General features: G+C 40.2%; 1 protein-coding gene across 1 annotated transcript in view; it reads right to left on the minus strand.

The window, feature by feature from the left end:
* Nucleotides 1-17,512, minus strand: part of LOC126385439 (MICOS complex subunit mic25a-like) — a 71,165-nt gene that overhangs the window by 16,724 nt on the left and 36,929 nt on the right. Inside the window, exon 7 of the mRNA XM_050037156.1 lies at nt 6,267-6,402. Coding sequence (XP_049893113.1) covers nt 6,267-6,402 — 136 coding nt within the window. The remainder of the gene's footprint in view (nt 1-6,266; nt 6,403-17,512) is intronic.

Consider the following 17,512-nt stretch of genomic DNA (forward strand, 5'->3'; position numbering starts at 1 on the left):
CACACACACACACACACACACACACACACACACACACACACACACACACACACACACACACACACACGCATAAGGTGACATATGCATGACAATGGCTCAACCAGAGACACTGACAGGAGAGGGACAGTGGGGTGATAGCAGAGGGGAGGTGCAAGGCCATATCCTGAAGCAACTGTCTTTAATGGATGGCAGAGGGCAGAATGTGTGAAAAAAGTGTGTGTATGTGTGTGCATGCATGAATCATGAAACATAAAAGAACTTTTGAGTGACATATAAGGAAGGCTGTGCCACTGTAGATAGTGAGTTGGGTGGACTTCAAGCGCGAGACAGAAAAAGTGAGATAGATACTCGAGTGATGTTCAGATCAAGACACTGGCAGAGAAGACAGATAAGCAGGCCGCTGGTTTCATTGGCAGATTGATTGACAAACAGACAGGCTGACAAAGAGGAACAGATATATACAGTCGAGCACATATGAATTAACCCTCGAAAGTCAAACAAGTCAGAGATGGCTGGGTGGAAGCAACAGAACCAATCCTTGCCAAAACAGTAAGGGACCGCTGCTGTGACTAATTTACCCCAACTGTAACTTGCTAACATGACTTCATGATACAGAACAGAGAAAATACTACGAGGCAAAGACTAAGGTTTTAGACAGACAGATAGTATTCAAAAGGCGTCAAGCTTCATGTGCAGAAAGAGATAAAAGAGAGAAATAACTACGTTCAAGAAAGGCATCAACCATAAGGTATCAGCTTCAGACAAAGATTCATTTTGTGGAGAAAAATACAGCATTCTCCCTTTAATCACAGAGAAGAATGCATCTGCTTTAGAAAATCCTTAAAAGCACATACAGATAACAAAAGAACAGAGCTTTTAAGCTGTCGGGAGGTTTTCAGCAGGCTAGAAGCTTTGCTGTCTATTGAGCAGTGGTGTTATTGTTGCACAAAGCTGAAAAATGACTGCACCCAATTATATTGTATGTCTTTTCTAACTCACTAGCTATTTTATCAGCCCATGAAAAGCCAGAGTGCATCTCAAAAATATTTTGGTGTATTATTATTGTCCTTCAGTGCAGCAGATAAGTGGCCTTTTAAAAATTATAAATTATGAAGGGCACATAGTCGGCCTAATGACAACGTAATGGAATTCAGAAAGTTTTGTTCCTAAATCTTACATTATCTTTAGACATCTGGTTGTTAACTTGTTGATTTTCTGATGATACAATACTTTGCTTTTCAAATACTTTCTGAATACAACAAATCGGCATTTTCCAAAATGTGGCATTTTGCTATGTAATTTTCCATGCTGTCACTCAGTACAAGATGAGCTTGTGTCAGGTGAATGTAATAACTTGATAAACAAAGCTTCTGTTCCACTGTTGGAACAAGGGCACAGGCACCTCATTCAGAAAAAGTTAAAACCTCCATTATTAACAGTCTCTCCCTTAACAAAATGTTTCCTTCAGGGTCTATAGAATATTATATTTCATAATGAAATATGATCCAGTCAATGCACGCTCTCATGACTAACTCTGCTGTACACGTTGCTCTCTGTTGACCCCTAACTACCTGCAGCCATACTGAAACTTTCCTAAAACTCTTGTCCAAGTGCTCTGCCAAGCTGCTAGCTCTGTCAGATCCATTTATAGACAGGCACACTGGACAGTTGCCTGCATGTCCAGAGGGGTCTTGGGACTGCCCACTCATTTCTTTTCATTATCCCTGACTGATCGGGAGCCTCCGTAGGCAGCTCTACTCGTCTTCTCTCTCTATTTGACCCAACCTCTGTCATTTGGGTATCATTCCAAGGTGCTAACTGAGTATTCACATTTTCACCCAGAAGCATTACTAAACATTTCCATGAAAACTAAGAAAATCATAAGCTCTGAAAAGGTGACTGCTTCATGGACAGAGGTCTTGAACAGTTATCTTAACTGATATAATGTTTTCCGTGCATATAACTCAGTTGTCAAGAAGAAGATTTCAGACTGCAACAACTGACGACATCAGAGGTTTAAAAAGTCTGACACTTTGGGCCCTCCTTCAGACAAAACTGAGATATCTGCTCCCACCTGAGTTACACTGTGGGCTACAACTTCAGCCCCAGTTTGTTCACCTATGTTCGTTTACATTTTGGCAAACTGACACCATGAACAGAAGCCCAAATTAACTATTAGCAGTTCCTCACTGCAGTATAGTGATAGGTGTACAGGCAACTACAGCTGTGTTACCATCAAAAACTTTCAGTTTAGTACCTTTAGAACCAAAAGTAACCCCTACAAATATGTACCTAGACCCTGGATTGGTTTAGCGTTTCCACCGCAGACAGTGCACTTAAATATAAGCGGGGTTGTTGTCATTCACTGCTCCATCCAGCACTCTCTGTATTTCCTCTTCACCAGCGATGCAGAGGAGTGTGTTTCTGTCCACAGAGTGGGGTTGCATGCTGACATTTAAAGAACAAGAAGAACAGGCCGGAATAAGAGTCTCTCTCTGTGGGATATTTAAAAGTAGCAGGTTTGTGCATTGAGTCCTTGTCAGGCAAGAGCAGGGGTGTAGTGCTGCAGAAGCACACCAGAACGGTGCTCCACAAATTTTTTCTCCAAGTAAGGAAATGAATTTTGGCACTTCAAATGATTGTGTCTAAATTCATATGTGTTTTTTTAAAAGATCCAATCATCACTAAAAGTGTTTGTCTTCCAAGAGAGCTGCTGGCAGTCAGCACAGTGAATTGATTTATTTTTTCCTAGCAGCAAAACATCCTTTCATTTTATAGTTATAGTTTACTAATGTATGACCAGTGGTTACATAAGCTTTAAAACCAGCCATGACTCTTTCCTGAGCAACAGCGGTGGTTCTCTATTGACCAGTTAACAGACTGCAGTGTTTCTAGTTCCACCTTTAAGTACCGAATCAATGTGCTAGGTACCCCAACAGAGGAGTGATGAAAAATGGGGACAGTAAGGAACAGTTCTGTTGGTACCATCCACAACTTTTCACCATGGAAACGGAAATATATCCATTCTAATGTGTACTGAACTGAAGTGAACCGGACTGCTTGGTGGAAGCTAGGATTATCACAGGATTAGTTTAACAGCACTGAAGAAAGTTTAAGAATGTGATGATTCTCAGCCAAGCTATGGATTACGATAAGCGCCTTCTGTCTGATTTCTAAGCAGACGTATGGACGTTTGTTTGTGATGGTCATCCAACAAATATCAGAAAGAGTAAGTCACACTGAATCTAAAAACATGTTCATCATGTCTGTGTGTTTAGATTTGACTCTGAGGGGTGACATTTTTGACGCAAATTGCGGTAATCGGGTACTTAGGGCTTTAAAGTACCTTAATTGCTTAAATGTGCTGTGTATCGCAGCCACTGCTGCTGTAACTGCAGACTCCGTCTGTGTCACCCCCTCAACTCATCATGCATCCCTCAGTTTGAAAACCTCTGGATCTCAGATCTCAAATCAACATTCTTTTGTCTCCATCTTCAGTTTCTCTGTGGCTTCTTTATTTTTGGCTACTTTCACATAATAAATAAATATAATAATAAATATATTACAAGGCTATAAGATAACAATGACAACTTTTCTTTTTGTGGTTAGCAGCAGAGAAGAGCAGAATGATAAGAGAGAGAGAAAAAGCTCAGCTGCAACCGGTGTACCAATACTGCAGAGAATGAGTATGGAAACTATTGTTTGTTTTCTTTTTTTATACCCAAATGAGCTTTATTCTATCGTAGTGTTCTCAGTGCTGCAACATATACTCAGAAAATTCCCTTGGCTGCTCTCAGTGTCATTTAGAACATCTTTCTCTTCTTGTGTCAATTTTGGGAGAGTTTACTAATATTTTTGGACTGTCTAAGACCAAAGGAATGACATGTATGAATTTTGAAAAAGGGCGTAGTTCCTCTTTAAAGTAAAGCCTGACAGAGCCATTGGGAGAGAGGGTTCAGCTCTAAAACTACAGCAGAACAGCTGAATTGCTTGCATATGTTTACTATCTGAATTAGAAAAATTGGTGCTTTGATGCCTGTGTGCACACGTATGAAATGACTTGCCTTTTTAGGAATTTGTGTGCTCAACAAAGACAGCAGTGGGTCTGAGACCAGGCTGTGTGACTGTGCCAGCAAATGAAGATAAGAGGGACAGCACCTGACATGTTGGACAAAACATCGCCTAACAGAGCTTCAAGGCTAGCAGTGCAGCTCAGAGCTAATGCACTGGCTAATGTGACAAAGTGTGCAGTGAAGGACACTGACAGAGGCTTTAATATAGAAAGAGGGACAAATGGAGGATGGGAACTGGCGGAGAAGAGATGATAAACAGTGATGGCAGCATTAAAGACCCAAGGACGAGCAGATAATACTCAAGATGGGTGGAAAAAGAGAGAAATACAGACGTAAAGGGTATAATATAGGATGCACATTAAATGTAGGTAGTGCAATAGGACACTTAAATGTGAGGTCTTTTACATGAACACATTTATATCTTAAATCTAGGAACATTTATATGCCGTTTTTAAGTTGAGCTTGGGATAGAGCACTCTTCAGAAGTCTTAAAGGTCAACCTGAAAATCCAACCATCTTCAAAAGAGTACCGCGGGTCACTCTTGAGGAGCAAGATTTCATCTCTGTTAGATTATCCCAATAAAGAAAGGTTAGCCAGAGAAGATGTCAGCGATAAAAATGTTTTGGATCAAGATTGTTTCTTCCAAAGTGAGACGGCAACCATGTAGAATTTTAAAAAGGTGGACTTACAGGTGGACGAGCTGTAGGATTTTTAACGTGAATGCAGTTCAGAGCCATTCAACAATTTGGCCTGCAGTGCCACAAACAGAGACCTAAAAGAATAAATCTACCGTAGAGCACAGTGATGTTTGGCCTCTAAACCACTGTCTGAAAAGGACTAGACCTCATTTATCAATGTCAGTCAAATCCACCTTCTTCTGCCAGAGTAGAAGTTAAGGACTTTGAATTTCTATTCAGAGGACAGTGCAGAGTCTGAGGCTGGTTTTCAGCCCACAATACTTTCACTCACAGAGGGATGGGTGCAGCGTTGATACGTTCGATACAGACTGAAGCTTTCTTTTTCGTTCATTGGCCCTTTTGCTCCATCTTTCTCTCTCTTCTATGTTTTCTTCCTCTTTCTTTCTCTGGCTCTTATTCACACTCACTCTGTCAAGGATATGACTGATTGAATCTGTATTAAACAAGTGCTTCAAAAGGGGAAAAAACAGCCTGCCTTTACTCTGCACTCAGTCTGAATTTATAAAACACATGCTCACAAAAAAAATAATAAAAAAACTGACCCACGTACAAACACATAGATTTTTTTTTTCTGCAAAGAGCACCATCCCACTGGCAAATGGATCTTTTGAACCAGTTTAAAAAGACTGATTGCTTTTATTGTGAGCCTTTGCCTTGCTTTTATCAACCATTTAAACTGCCACATTCACCAATTGTTGTTTTGTGCCTTTTATCTACTTTGGAGCCATATCAGTGCGTTTTGTCACGATAATAATGTGCAAATTGCCCCATTCATTATTGTTTTTTGATGGAGAAATTGGGTAAAATAAGCACTTTGTAGATAAGCATAGGGTCTGAACACTATTTGCCAAAGTATCAGCAGAAAGCAGAATGCATTTCAAAGCGATGAATGCCACAACTGATTTTAATACACTAATAACGGTGTAATCTTCCAATCAGAAAGTTCCAAAACACAGCGCACGCCTGGTGACTTATAAATCCGCTCAATAAGCATGTCTCATTGATTTAGCTTCCTATTTGAAGTGTCAAAGTAACCCAACATGCAGATTACAATTCTCAGAAGTCAACTGATTCGGTATAAGGAGCAGTGAAAGGATTACTTGTCTCTTCACCTTTTTGTTCCACTGTCAGTGTGACTGTCAAGCTCCTTCCAGGTCGCACTAATTAACTGCTATCCTTCTGTCTTCTTTAAAAACACTGTGAGCTAATTAAAATAAAAGTATCTTTAAAGAAAAGGATGCTACTCCAAGTTGTGTGGCCATTTGTGTTACTCAAGGGGAATGAGTAAGTAGTGATAACGCCAAAAACAAAACAATGGGAGTGGGAAATTGAAAGTAGAGACATGTGGAGTTACCTGTCACAAACACAACATTCTCACATATTACAGCAGAGTAAAACACCCACACACAAAAACAACAATCTATAAAAAACATTATTTTCTTCATTCTCTTATGCTGCCCTCACCCACATACAGTGTGTGTAGCCCTCGCCTACCTTCTTGGCTTGCTGGACACAGGTCATGTACTGTCTGGCCAGGCTGGAGCAGTGCAGGGTCTGCTGTGGATTTTCTCTGTAGCACTGGAGCACCTTGGCCTGCAGCTCACTACACACAGATGCAGTCTGTCGAGGTCTACGCAGAAACAGAGGGTAGAGAGGAGGGTCAGTGTGATTATAACAGCGCTACTGCCAACTGAGAATGTCTTCATTAACTGTGTATGCTTAAATCCCTTGGCAACAATTATCTTGTGCATTTTTGACAGTTCATTGGATTGTCTATTTTATCTAAGTTACTGTTTACACCTGATATTAACATGTCTATGGTGATCGGATGAGAAGTGGACAGCACTGAGCATTAGGTGTGAATGCACCTGATGCGTCTTAAAAGCATCTTGAGATCCGATTACTCAGACCTTATTTGGAGGGCGTCTGGGCCTCATATGGCCACAAGGACTGCCTACTCAGCCTGCCTCCATGCTTATACAACTCCTCCCAGGTAGGTAAACTTTCTATTGCTGCCATTATGCAGCACTGGAGGACCGGTCAGTTCGACGTCTGCCTGGTTAGTAAGAGTTGACACAGTAGTGACACAAACTCACTCTGCCACTGAAATGGCTCGACTCTCATTACAATCATTGATAACCGTAAGGTAAACTAAGCTGTGCGATGCTAACAATTACACACTGTTAGTGGCTCAAGAGGTAAAGCAGGTCATTCACTTATCAGAAGATCTACGGGTTGATTTCTTGCTCCTCCAGTCCGCATGTCGAAGCAAAATACTGAACTGTGGAGACCAAAATTGCTCTCATGGCGGTGTATCTAAGTTAACTAGCAGATGGCACCCTGTATGGTAGCCTTGGACACCAGTGTATTAATGTGTGTGTGAATGGGTGAATGTGACATGCAGTATTAAAGCACTTTGAGTGGTCGGAAGATGAGGAAGGCACATAAAAGTGCAGGTCCATAGTTAGCTCTGTCACTGTGTGTGTGTGTGGACAGCCCCTTACCAACTGTCCCTGGCGTGGAGCTCACACTCCCACAGCATTAGTATCCTAGTGGCGGGGATACTAATAACTTGGTGCTTACATGTGCGTATACTGTAGCACGACAAACACTTTTGGTCTTTGCAAAGAAATTATGTATGTGTTCATTTTTTTTTAATTATTGTAACTTTATTGTCTTATTTTCATGCACTTTCTGAAGAACTTTGTAACATTGTTTAAACCAGTGCTATAAAAAATATTTATTTTGTTTCATTTTATTCAATTTTATTTGCTTATAGAGCAGGGAAGTGATCCCTTCAAAAATGGTCATTCAAGAGGAGATGTATTCCAATGCCAGGTGTCATGATCAAGACGCAGGTTAAAGCCAGGTGTAATAATAGGTTCATTAATTAGTATTTGCTAATTGTTTGCTAGCTTGTCTGTAAAATAACGGCCAAGCATAGAATTTTGTAGGCTTGGAAAAGAAAACCTTAAAAAAAAGAGTAAGGAACTAATTTTCAAATAACTTTTCTGTTTACCCTTCCTATTGATATTTAATTTCAGATTCATGCTATGACACACTTTTTACAACTAAGAGTGACGGATTTACCCTTTTTACTAAAATAAAACCTGGGAGCATGGCAGAACATCTTAAACAGCGTAGTATAAATCTGTTCTTAATTCTGTTAGCTTTAAATCTCATCACATACATTTCTACAGTTACAGTAGATAACTGTAGTAACACTTATTTTTTTGGTCGTAATTTAGGCAATCAACCAATGGATTAAGATTATTTTTTACAAAGACCTGATCAGACAGGTCATGAACAGCCATGACAAAGCACTGTAATACATGAAAACATCACTGTGCTATCTCAACATTAGCTTTTGTGCAGCTACAGTATAAATCTACAGTTTCAGTCTCTGGCACTGATGAAAACACAGTCTATGTTACTTTGAGAAAATGAATTAAAAGAATACCGTGTCTAACAACTAACTGCCAAAGTCGTTAATGTCAGCTGTGCCAAATTAAAAAAATAAAAGAAAATATGTCCAACTGACTAAATGTTACTTACTCCTAAAATAATACTGTGTCTAACAACTAACTGCCAAAGTCATTAATGTCAGCTGTGCCAAATTAAAAAAAATAAAAAGAAAAGAAAATATGTCCCAACTGACTAAACGTTACTTACACCTTGAAGGCTTAGTTGAAACCACAGTAACGGCAGTGCTAACAATTTCTGTTTTGTGTTATTAAATCTCATGAAGAGCAAAAGAAAATAAAAACACAGGAGACTGTTTATGGTTTGTTTTAGTTGCCGTTGGAGAAGCTAAGATAGTTTCAAAGGCTTCAAGGTGCAGCCTGTGGAGAGAGATGAATTATGCATTGACAAAGCAGCTTAAGAGTCAAAGTCAAACTTTCTCTTTTCTTTTTATCTTACTCACACATACAGTACATGTGTGTAAACAAAAGCACACAATCATATCCACACCCATAAACACACAGACAGACACACAGACACGGACAGACACGGACACACACACACACACACACACACACACACACACACACACATACAGGTAGTGAATGCTAATCCTACATGAGGGTAATCCTTGAGTGCTCTGTTGCTTGTAGTAATTTACCTGCTGTTGTGACAGAATTCAGAACTGGAAGGATTGGGATATGGATATGCACACACACACACACACACACACACACACACACACACACACACACACACACACACACACACACACACACACGCATACACACAATTTATTATTCACAGCACTACATCCAGTACAACCTCTCATATGCACACTCAGTCCACTAGCAACAGAACATAACTAAGCAGAATAGAAGAGTGTAGAACGAAACTGTATATACTGTTATGGAACAGAAGTGATTAGAAACACAACAGTTTTTTTAGTATGTCTGAATATTTAGTATGAAACCACTAGTACATAGATTGCATACTATTTCCAGTAAAATTTTACAGTATGTAAACACTGGACACTACGCCGGCATTAATATCCCACAATGCAATGCAGTAGACGGCAACATCTATAACGGGCAGCGGTCAGGACAGCTCTATAAAGTTAGTAACTCCTCAATTTAGGGGTATGTATTAGATTTCACTTTGCTAGGAGTAACTAGTTAAATGTAACTAGTTACAGTAATTCATTTACAAAATAAATAATTATAATCAGTTGCAGTAACTGAAAAAAAAAAATCATGTAACTAAATTACAGTTACTAATAAAATGTTGGTGATTACAAAGGGTTACATTCAAATGTATTACTTTGGTAAAAAAAAAAAAAGTGTATAAGTAAAGCAAAACTTTTATTCTGTTTATTCTGTTTTTGCCATGCAGGAATGGTTTCCTTTAACACAGCCTGTTGCCACACATATTTCAGATTTATTGCTGAGTTTAAAACATTTGTTAAGTGATCAAAAGGTAGACAAATGTAATAAGTTACATTATTTGATGAAGTAATTGAAATAGTTACGTTACTTATCACATCTTTGATAGGACAACTAGAATCTGTGACCTATCACATTTCAACACTGGCTAGGGGTAATATAAATTTTTTCAATTATTTTTAAAAAGCCCATACAGCTGAGGTTGGCACTGGTTACCATTGTTACACATCTCCTACCGACAAGTAAGGTCTCAGAAAGTGACGTGGTAATTACAGCCCAGTGTATCTGAAACTATAACTAATACTGTTTATCCAAAAAAGTATTTTGAACTACAGAACACATATGGGTATGTGGGAATTCTGACACAGTGAATGTCACCTTTAAGTCTATTAAGTAGTATATATATAGTAAATCATATCACATGATCCATTCCATTTCAATTTTTCCCCTGAGGATCAAAAGCAATTTTCATTAATAACCATTTTTATTACATCTTGAGGTGAGATTGTTTTGTCAACTGCTGCTACTGAGGTCAGTAATGAACTCTGAATGTCAACTATAATAGGATAGTGTAAAACAGAGATTGTCTCCCTCTGTGTGACACTAGACAAGACCTTGTGTAGACATTTATTATGTAAAGTTTTCTAATTTTCTAATGAACATCATGATGTTATCCCACAGTCCTTATTCAGTCTGTATACAACACTGTATTGTTAGAAAAAGAACAAGAGACAGAGAGGGAAAGAAAGAATTAGTGTTCAACTTGATAAGTAGACGCATGGCTTCCTTTAACATGATGGGACATGCCTATTTATTTTGGGGAGCTGACCACCTGACATTCACATACGCAATCATGCATGTACGCACACACACATGCACAGAACTGCCCTCATGCCATCCCTAAAGGCAATTACAGAATCATGCATCCTTCACATATGAATGAATTCAGTAGTCCCTGCCGTCACTGACAAATACACACAATAAATTTATGTGCACATGTTTGAACTGTGCTTTGTTAATGCACTGCATGTGTGTGTGCACGAGATAAACTGTACACACAGAAGACTGTAGGAGAAATTTCTCTGCGCTGGTGTGTGTATTATGCAGTCTAAATGTGTGTGTGTGTGTGTGTGTGTGTGTGTGTGTGTGTGTACTGTGCAGTCTAAGTGTGTGTGTGTGTGTGTGTGTGTGTGTGTGTGTCTGCGTGTGCAGTGGAGGGTGGAGCAACAGGATTAAATAAATCACTGGCGGAGAGAATATTCATGAAAAGAGAAGTGAATGCAACCTGAGAAAGAGAAAGGGAGAGAAACAGAATGTGACAGTGACGTATTAAATGACAAATAACCCTTGCAGTTTGCATAGACTAACAGAACCCCATGGCAACCATCACAATCTGCATTTTGCCTCAAGCACATTGTGCAGCACCACGGCACTCTGTGCTCAGGATGACAGTTGAATATTAGTGCACTTTGCGTAACGTCTGAGCAGTCATTCAGTTGGGACACTGACAGGGTGCTATCAGGGTCTCTATAATTCACTAGTTGATGTTAGAGAAAGCTGGATACACTTATCTAAGGTGTTGGCTTGAATTTTATTAAAATACTAAACAGCCTTAAGATACAGGATAAAGGAATTCAGGCTGAATAGCTCTCTTTCACATTTAAAAGGACATAATGAGATTGGAAAGTGAGGATTTGCCATGGTCAGCTCTTGATAGCAAAGAATTGGTATTGTTGTATTGAAAATGAAGACAGCGTTGTTGTATTGGTCAGTCTGAAATCCATCGGCAAGAGTTTCAATCACATGATTAAAATTATACGACTGGCTGATGTTTGACTTAGCACTCTGACAGCTGGTCGGCATTCTGAATTACTCCCTAAGAATAGGAGATAACAGCAACAATAGCCCAAAGGTATTAATCCGAGCTCAAGTAAAAGAGAAAAAAAAACTTTTCTCAATTCAACAAGAGAAACTTTCTGATAGCAGGAGTGTTTTAATAATGGAATCTGAAGCAGAAAATTGCCTCTGCTAATCTGCACCAACTGCCTCGTTTGACTGAAATTAAAGGTGAGCTCTTATTAGAAAAACATTAGCCGCCCCAGCTAGTTTGATAGCTAACTTTTGCAGGGGAGGAGAAGCAAAACAACACTCCAATTGCTTTCTGCCTGTGACGTTTTGCATAAATACGTGCAGAGTTGGGGGGGAAAGATTAGGCTCAAATTGTTAAAAGTATTTCATTATTTTTTGTCTCACCTTGGCAGTGTGTGGTTTTCATGAAGAGAGCTCAAGTTCCGCGCCGCTGCAAAGCGTGACATTAGGGAATAAAGCAATAAGAAGAAAAAGGAAAAATCGTAAAGGCGTAGCATTTTATTATTCTCTCTGTGTCTAAGTTGGTGTTTGTGTTGGTGTGTGTGTGTGTGGACGGTTATTAATGTATGATTTGGGTTCCTTTAAAGCAGCAGCCATGGCATTGTACTTTTGGTTTTTAATATTACTCTGAGTGGAGGGGGAGAGAGGAGAGGATCAAAGATACTGTGGCAGGGATGAGATCAAAAGGAATGACAGCCAGAGCATGCATCTTGTATTGTTAGAGGCTTTGTAAAGCTTTTATGATACCACCACAAGGCTAACATCTACAACATTATGTATCAAATGGCAGAAATCTTACTGTCAAAATCACATAAAATCAGAACTAAAGATTTAGTTCATAAAGCCTGTAAAGGTCTGAAACAACTCAGATTATTCTGGTAGTCATAATAATTGCTTATCCTACCTTTGCTAAGTGATGAAGCACACTTAATCATAAGCTCATAATACGACAACACCCCAAAAACTTCTTTAAATGTAATCTTAAGTCCACCAAAACACTTACAAAGTGTATGTCTCAGATGGGAATAGCAATCAAAAACAACTACAAGCCATGGACTGGAGACAGACAGAACTCCGCCCGTATCTTCATACGCTGACAGCTGAAGTGCTGAAGGGAGATAGGAATGTAGAAGAACAATTCGCACTCTGTTAGCCTGGCTGATTGATCCCCACCAAACTCACTTTGTGGGAATGTGGGGAGAGGGAGATGGGAGGGGATAAGGAGAGTGTTTCATTAAAACAGGTGACATGCGGGAACAAGATAAGGGGCACGTGTGCACGTGTGTTTGTGTGTGACATCTCATCGCTGATAACTTTTCAATCAGGAGACCTTGCGCTTGGACGACTCAACTCGAGTTGCGGGTGATGTGGGGTGAGACATGCTCTCTGGAGCGTTTCGCAGCTATCACCTTCCATCGCTGGCATTTTTATCATCAACTATTTCAATTCCAGTTTTGTGTCATTTAATTTGTAAGGTTCTTTTCTTTCAACAACTTCACTTTTCTTTGGGAAAAACACTGCAGCTTTCAAATCCATACAACACAAAGAGTTATACAATATCTAAGCACATTATTTATTATTTTGAATCTCTTACTTTGGGTCTCATAAACTGTGCTGTTTTACATACGGCCTGCTGCACGTTACACTGCTTAGTTAAATGAGTGTTACACCTCTATAGGTGTTCTACTTCTACTTAAATGTTGCCTGTCCTTTGCTGTCCCTTTGTGTTACTACAGTATATATGTGAGGTACTGATGTCCTTTTTCTTTGTACCAACATCTATTAAAGAAGCAATAAGCGAAATTCATCATTTCTAGATTGATGTAATTAAAAAAATGCTATGTGAAGAACTAGAGGTGTAATTTCATCTGGAGTATAGCATGACCTCACNGTGAAGCTGGGTGAAGTGGAGGCTGCGGAGGAAACACCGGGATGGGTTAATGTCTGGAGCTTGAGTTATTGGCGGCTCGGTCCCAGCAATGGGTCAGGCGTTACAGTTGTGTTAAGTGAGTAAGTTAGTCCGGCAGCCCAGCTAACATTTTCAATTAGCATTGTAAAATGTAGCCTCTCCGCGAGGCTACATTTTTGTAATATATTTGCTGAGATGGAGGCGAGGCTCAGTGACTAGAAGAGCTGATAGAAGCGCTCCATAGCTGTAAGTTACTCCAGTAGCCAGTGGCAGCCGACTCGGCTAGTGCTAACACCGGGAGCTAACACTAACGTTCCTCCTCTTCCCCGTGAGTGAGAGCGATGTTTTAGCTTAGCGGGCAGCTGGCTCGCGGGCTGCCCACTAGGCTGACGTCATCTAATTATTACATACACATATACATCTATTGCACGTCTGTCCGTCCTGGAAGAGGGATCCCTCCTCAGTTGCTCTTCCTGAGGTTTCTACCGTTTTTTTTTCCCCCGTTAAAGGATTTTTTTTGGGGAGTTTTTCCTTATCTGCTGTGAGGGTCCAAAGGACAGAGGGATGTCGTATGCTGTAAAGCCCTGTGAGGCAAATTGTGATTTGTGATATTGGGCTTTATAAATAAAATTGATTGATTGATTGATTGACAACTATTCACATCAATATAATAAGGGCGATATCTTGTTTAAATCATGGAAATCGTTTTATAAATGCAGCAGTGAAAATATAACGTTAATTTACACTTGCTTGTCTTCTCCCACATCTATCGTAACTGTACAGACCAAATCTGACCTTTCTGTAATTCTTGTGTCTGAGTGTTTGTGTGTGTATAGGTGTTTCTCTCTCTCTCTCTCTCTCTCTCTCTCTCTCTCTCACTATATATATATATATATATATATATATATATATATATATATACACATATATAAAGGCAGTCAAAGAGAGGTCTGCAACAGTAACAGAGGCAGAGAGTGTAAGTGACTGCAGCTTTCTGTCTTAATGGTAAATCTTTTAGGTTGGACCACAGCGCAGACAGGTCTTGTCTCTAGTAATGACTAGCAGTCTACTACCTTGTGGGGCACAGAGATCCTTACAGTTAGCTACCTGTCTGTTTCACTAATTGGACACGCTACCCACATACACACAAGGATAGACACATGAAGGGAATAAAGTAGATATAACAAACTCAAATGAAAGAAGGCTTTTAACCACAAACTGTCAGCAGTTACTTCATGGTGAATCCTCACACAGACATCCACCTGAGGTTCACTTGCGTTCTGTCTTTGCTAACACTTTGAGGGTAACAAGTTTTTTTTTTTTTTTTTAAGAGGATTAATGGATTTTTAGATCTTAAAGTAAGCTAAGCTGCAATGTTGTGGGTCTCTCAGGTGAGGTTTTTTTTTGTGGAATATGGGTAGTCTGATACCCCAAGGCAAGGCTAATGGATGAACTTCTGTCAAATGCCCCATGTAGTAGGGCAAAGCAAGTAGAAAATGTCACTAGATAACATTTAACCACTCACCATGCCCCCACACGAGGATAATGTTTTAGAGCGAGTGACCTGTCCAGTGTAGGAAAAAGAGAGGTGATAAACTAGAAAGTTTCCATCTTGTTGCCCTGCAATAAACAAAGAGTCCTCCTCAGGTGTGAGAGCCAGCTTTTAGCTTAAACTTTGCACTCAAACTATTTGGGGTTGGATCTGGAATCACAGCTAGGAAACAGCAGCCAAAGAGGCTACAGTAACTGTCAATAAACAAAATGAAACAAACTAAAAGGGACTTGTAATGGCGGTGTCCCTTATAACTAATCAGGAGCACTGTAACTGATTTCCATCTCACCAAATGGGATTACTTCCTCCACCAGCCTGCCACTGTTGCTTTTATCAAATTTGAAACCCCAGTGCTGGTAAAAAGGCCTTTAAAGGGATCCGCACCTTGACATCTATATAGTTTAGTCTTACACGCAAGACATTACCCCCACCCTGCATAATGCCACTCAATCACAACTTCCTCCTCTCCTCTTGTCCTCATGGTCAAGCTATTGACCTTTACCATTTCATGCAGAAAAGCCATCAGTCAACATCTTCCATCAGTACAGAAAACTCAAATCATCTTCTCCACCAATGAATAATGTGCTATGGCTGAGTCTGCAGTTGGCTGTTGGTCAATTTTGGGCCATTGTTGAGTACCTGTAGCCCTAAGTTTATGCAGCGTCAGCCCTTGTCGGCTTTTTTACAGCCGATTCAGGATGTTGAATCCGTATCGGTGACAGTGGAGTCCATCTGTGAATGAAATCATTCTGACTGGCAGTTCAGCTGAGTGCACAGGAAGAGAGACGAAAGTGAGGAAAGCAAACAAACATTTAAAGTCAAGAGGGCGTGAGATCAAAACAAACTTGTTATATTAGGTAAGATTGTGATTTTGGCTATTGAGCTTTGTTCGCTAGCTCACCGTAAATATGCTTTGTTCTTCCAACTTGGGTTGTGTTGTTAATGTGCTAATTGGCTAAGTAGCATCTTGAAATCGTCCTGTAGGTCTTCTGGTTTACAGACTACCAATGCCTACCAGTATGGAGAGTTATTTCCTCTTACCCAGGTACAGAGGGCATATGCTAGTTGGCCGCGGGCTGTAGTCTTTGCAGTGTGTTCAACTGTAACTTTCTGGCAAAGACTCAGGCGACAAGAGGCAACCAGCCTTTGTCGCAATAGATTTTTTGATGTTGGTTTGGTGTGTCTGTGCCTTCTTAGAACTAAAAAAAGAAGCTTTAAGGTTCCTGAGAACAATAATTTCAAGTCAACTTTATTCTCCTCCTCCATGTCTGCTCAAATCATGTTACGCTGCAAGGCAGAAAGATTTGCGAGATCATGCAAGAATACAGCCCTGATTTGCTACATAGCCTGCCCCAAATAGATGCAGTAGACACGGTAGCGCCATATCTCTACCCGTAGACACATTTCTACCGTTGCACGGTATATACTGTCATATCGCCCAACTCAAAAGTATTATCTTTCTTCTTTAAGGATTCATTCTTAAATAATCTTTCCATGGTTACAGAAATATTAAGGGGGCTCCAAGTCCCGACTCTTGCACTTCTTATTAGGTACCTATCAGAGCATGTGAGCGGAGCGGAGCAGGGAGCGGGAGGAATTTGTGTTGAGTGAGGAGCGGCTATTTTTTTTTTTAAAAAAAGGTGGAGTGGAGCCTTATCTCTCGCTCCAATTTTGCTCCGGTCACTCATGCCCCACCCAGAATGCATCTTTGCACCTGCGCACACCCACACTATCTTCTTTCAAAACTATGGAGTTTACTGTGTACTTCAGAAAAGAAACTGAGAAGAGAAGCAGCGGTACCTTGGAGAACGGTCCCTAACTGCGGGGAGAGGGCTTCCCCGGAGAATCTACCAAGCTCATATTTTATTTGTGAATAGAAGATTACAGGTTAGGGTAGTACGACACAGTTTTTTTGAGCAGAGTAGTGAGCAAGTGCAGCGGGATAAAATTTATGATGGAGCGGAGCGAAGAATGCGCAGAACCAAGTGGAGCGGACGAGCGGCGCAAAGTGACAGGTCTGCGAGGGAGGAGCGGAAATTTTCACCCGCTCCGCTCACATGCTCTGGTACCTATCATTTTGGTGTTGTCATTTGAAGCATAGCCTGTGCCTATGATTGTGCCAACATGTTGGCCTGCCCATGATCTACAGTACCTATGTGCAGATGTGTAGGTCAGGTGCAACAGTATGACCAATACAAACAAAACTATCAACAGGAAGATGGAAGAATACAAAAGAATCCAAACGACACAAGTCACCTGACTTTAAGATCACTCTATCTCCTCTCCTTTCTTATACCCACAAAAAACAGTGAAGAAAACAGAAACTACAAGCAAAGAGGCTAAGGACAATAAATAAAGGCAGACAAAGTTACATAGAAAAAATATTTTAGAATTAGGAAAATGAGACAATAAGGGGGAAATCCATTGCTAAACTGGGTACAGATACAGAAGACAGAAGAAAAAGACATACTGTAGCTACATAACGCGTTGGACTGTGCTGCAGCCC

Source organism: Epinephelus moara, chromosome 24, assembly GCF_006386435.1.
Source record: "Epinephelus moara isolate mb chromosome 24, YSFRI_EMoa_1.0, whole genome shotgun sequence".
Taxonomy (NCBI): domain Eukaryota; kingdom Metazoa; phylum Chordata; class Actinopteri; order Perciformes; family Serranidae; genus Epinephelus; species Epinephelus moara.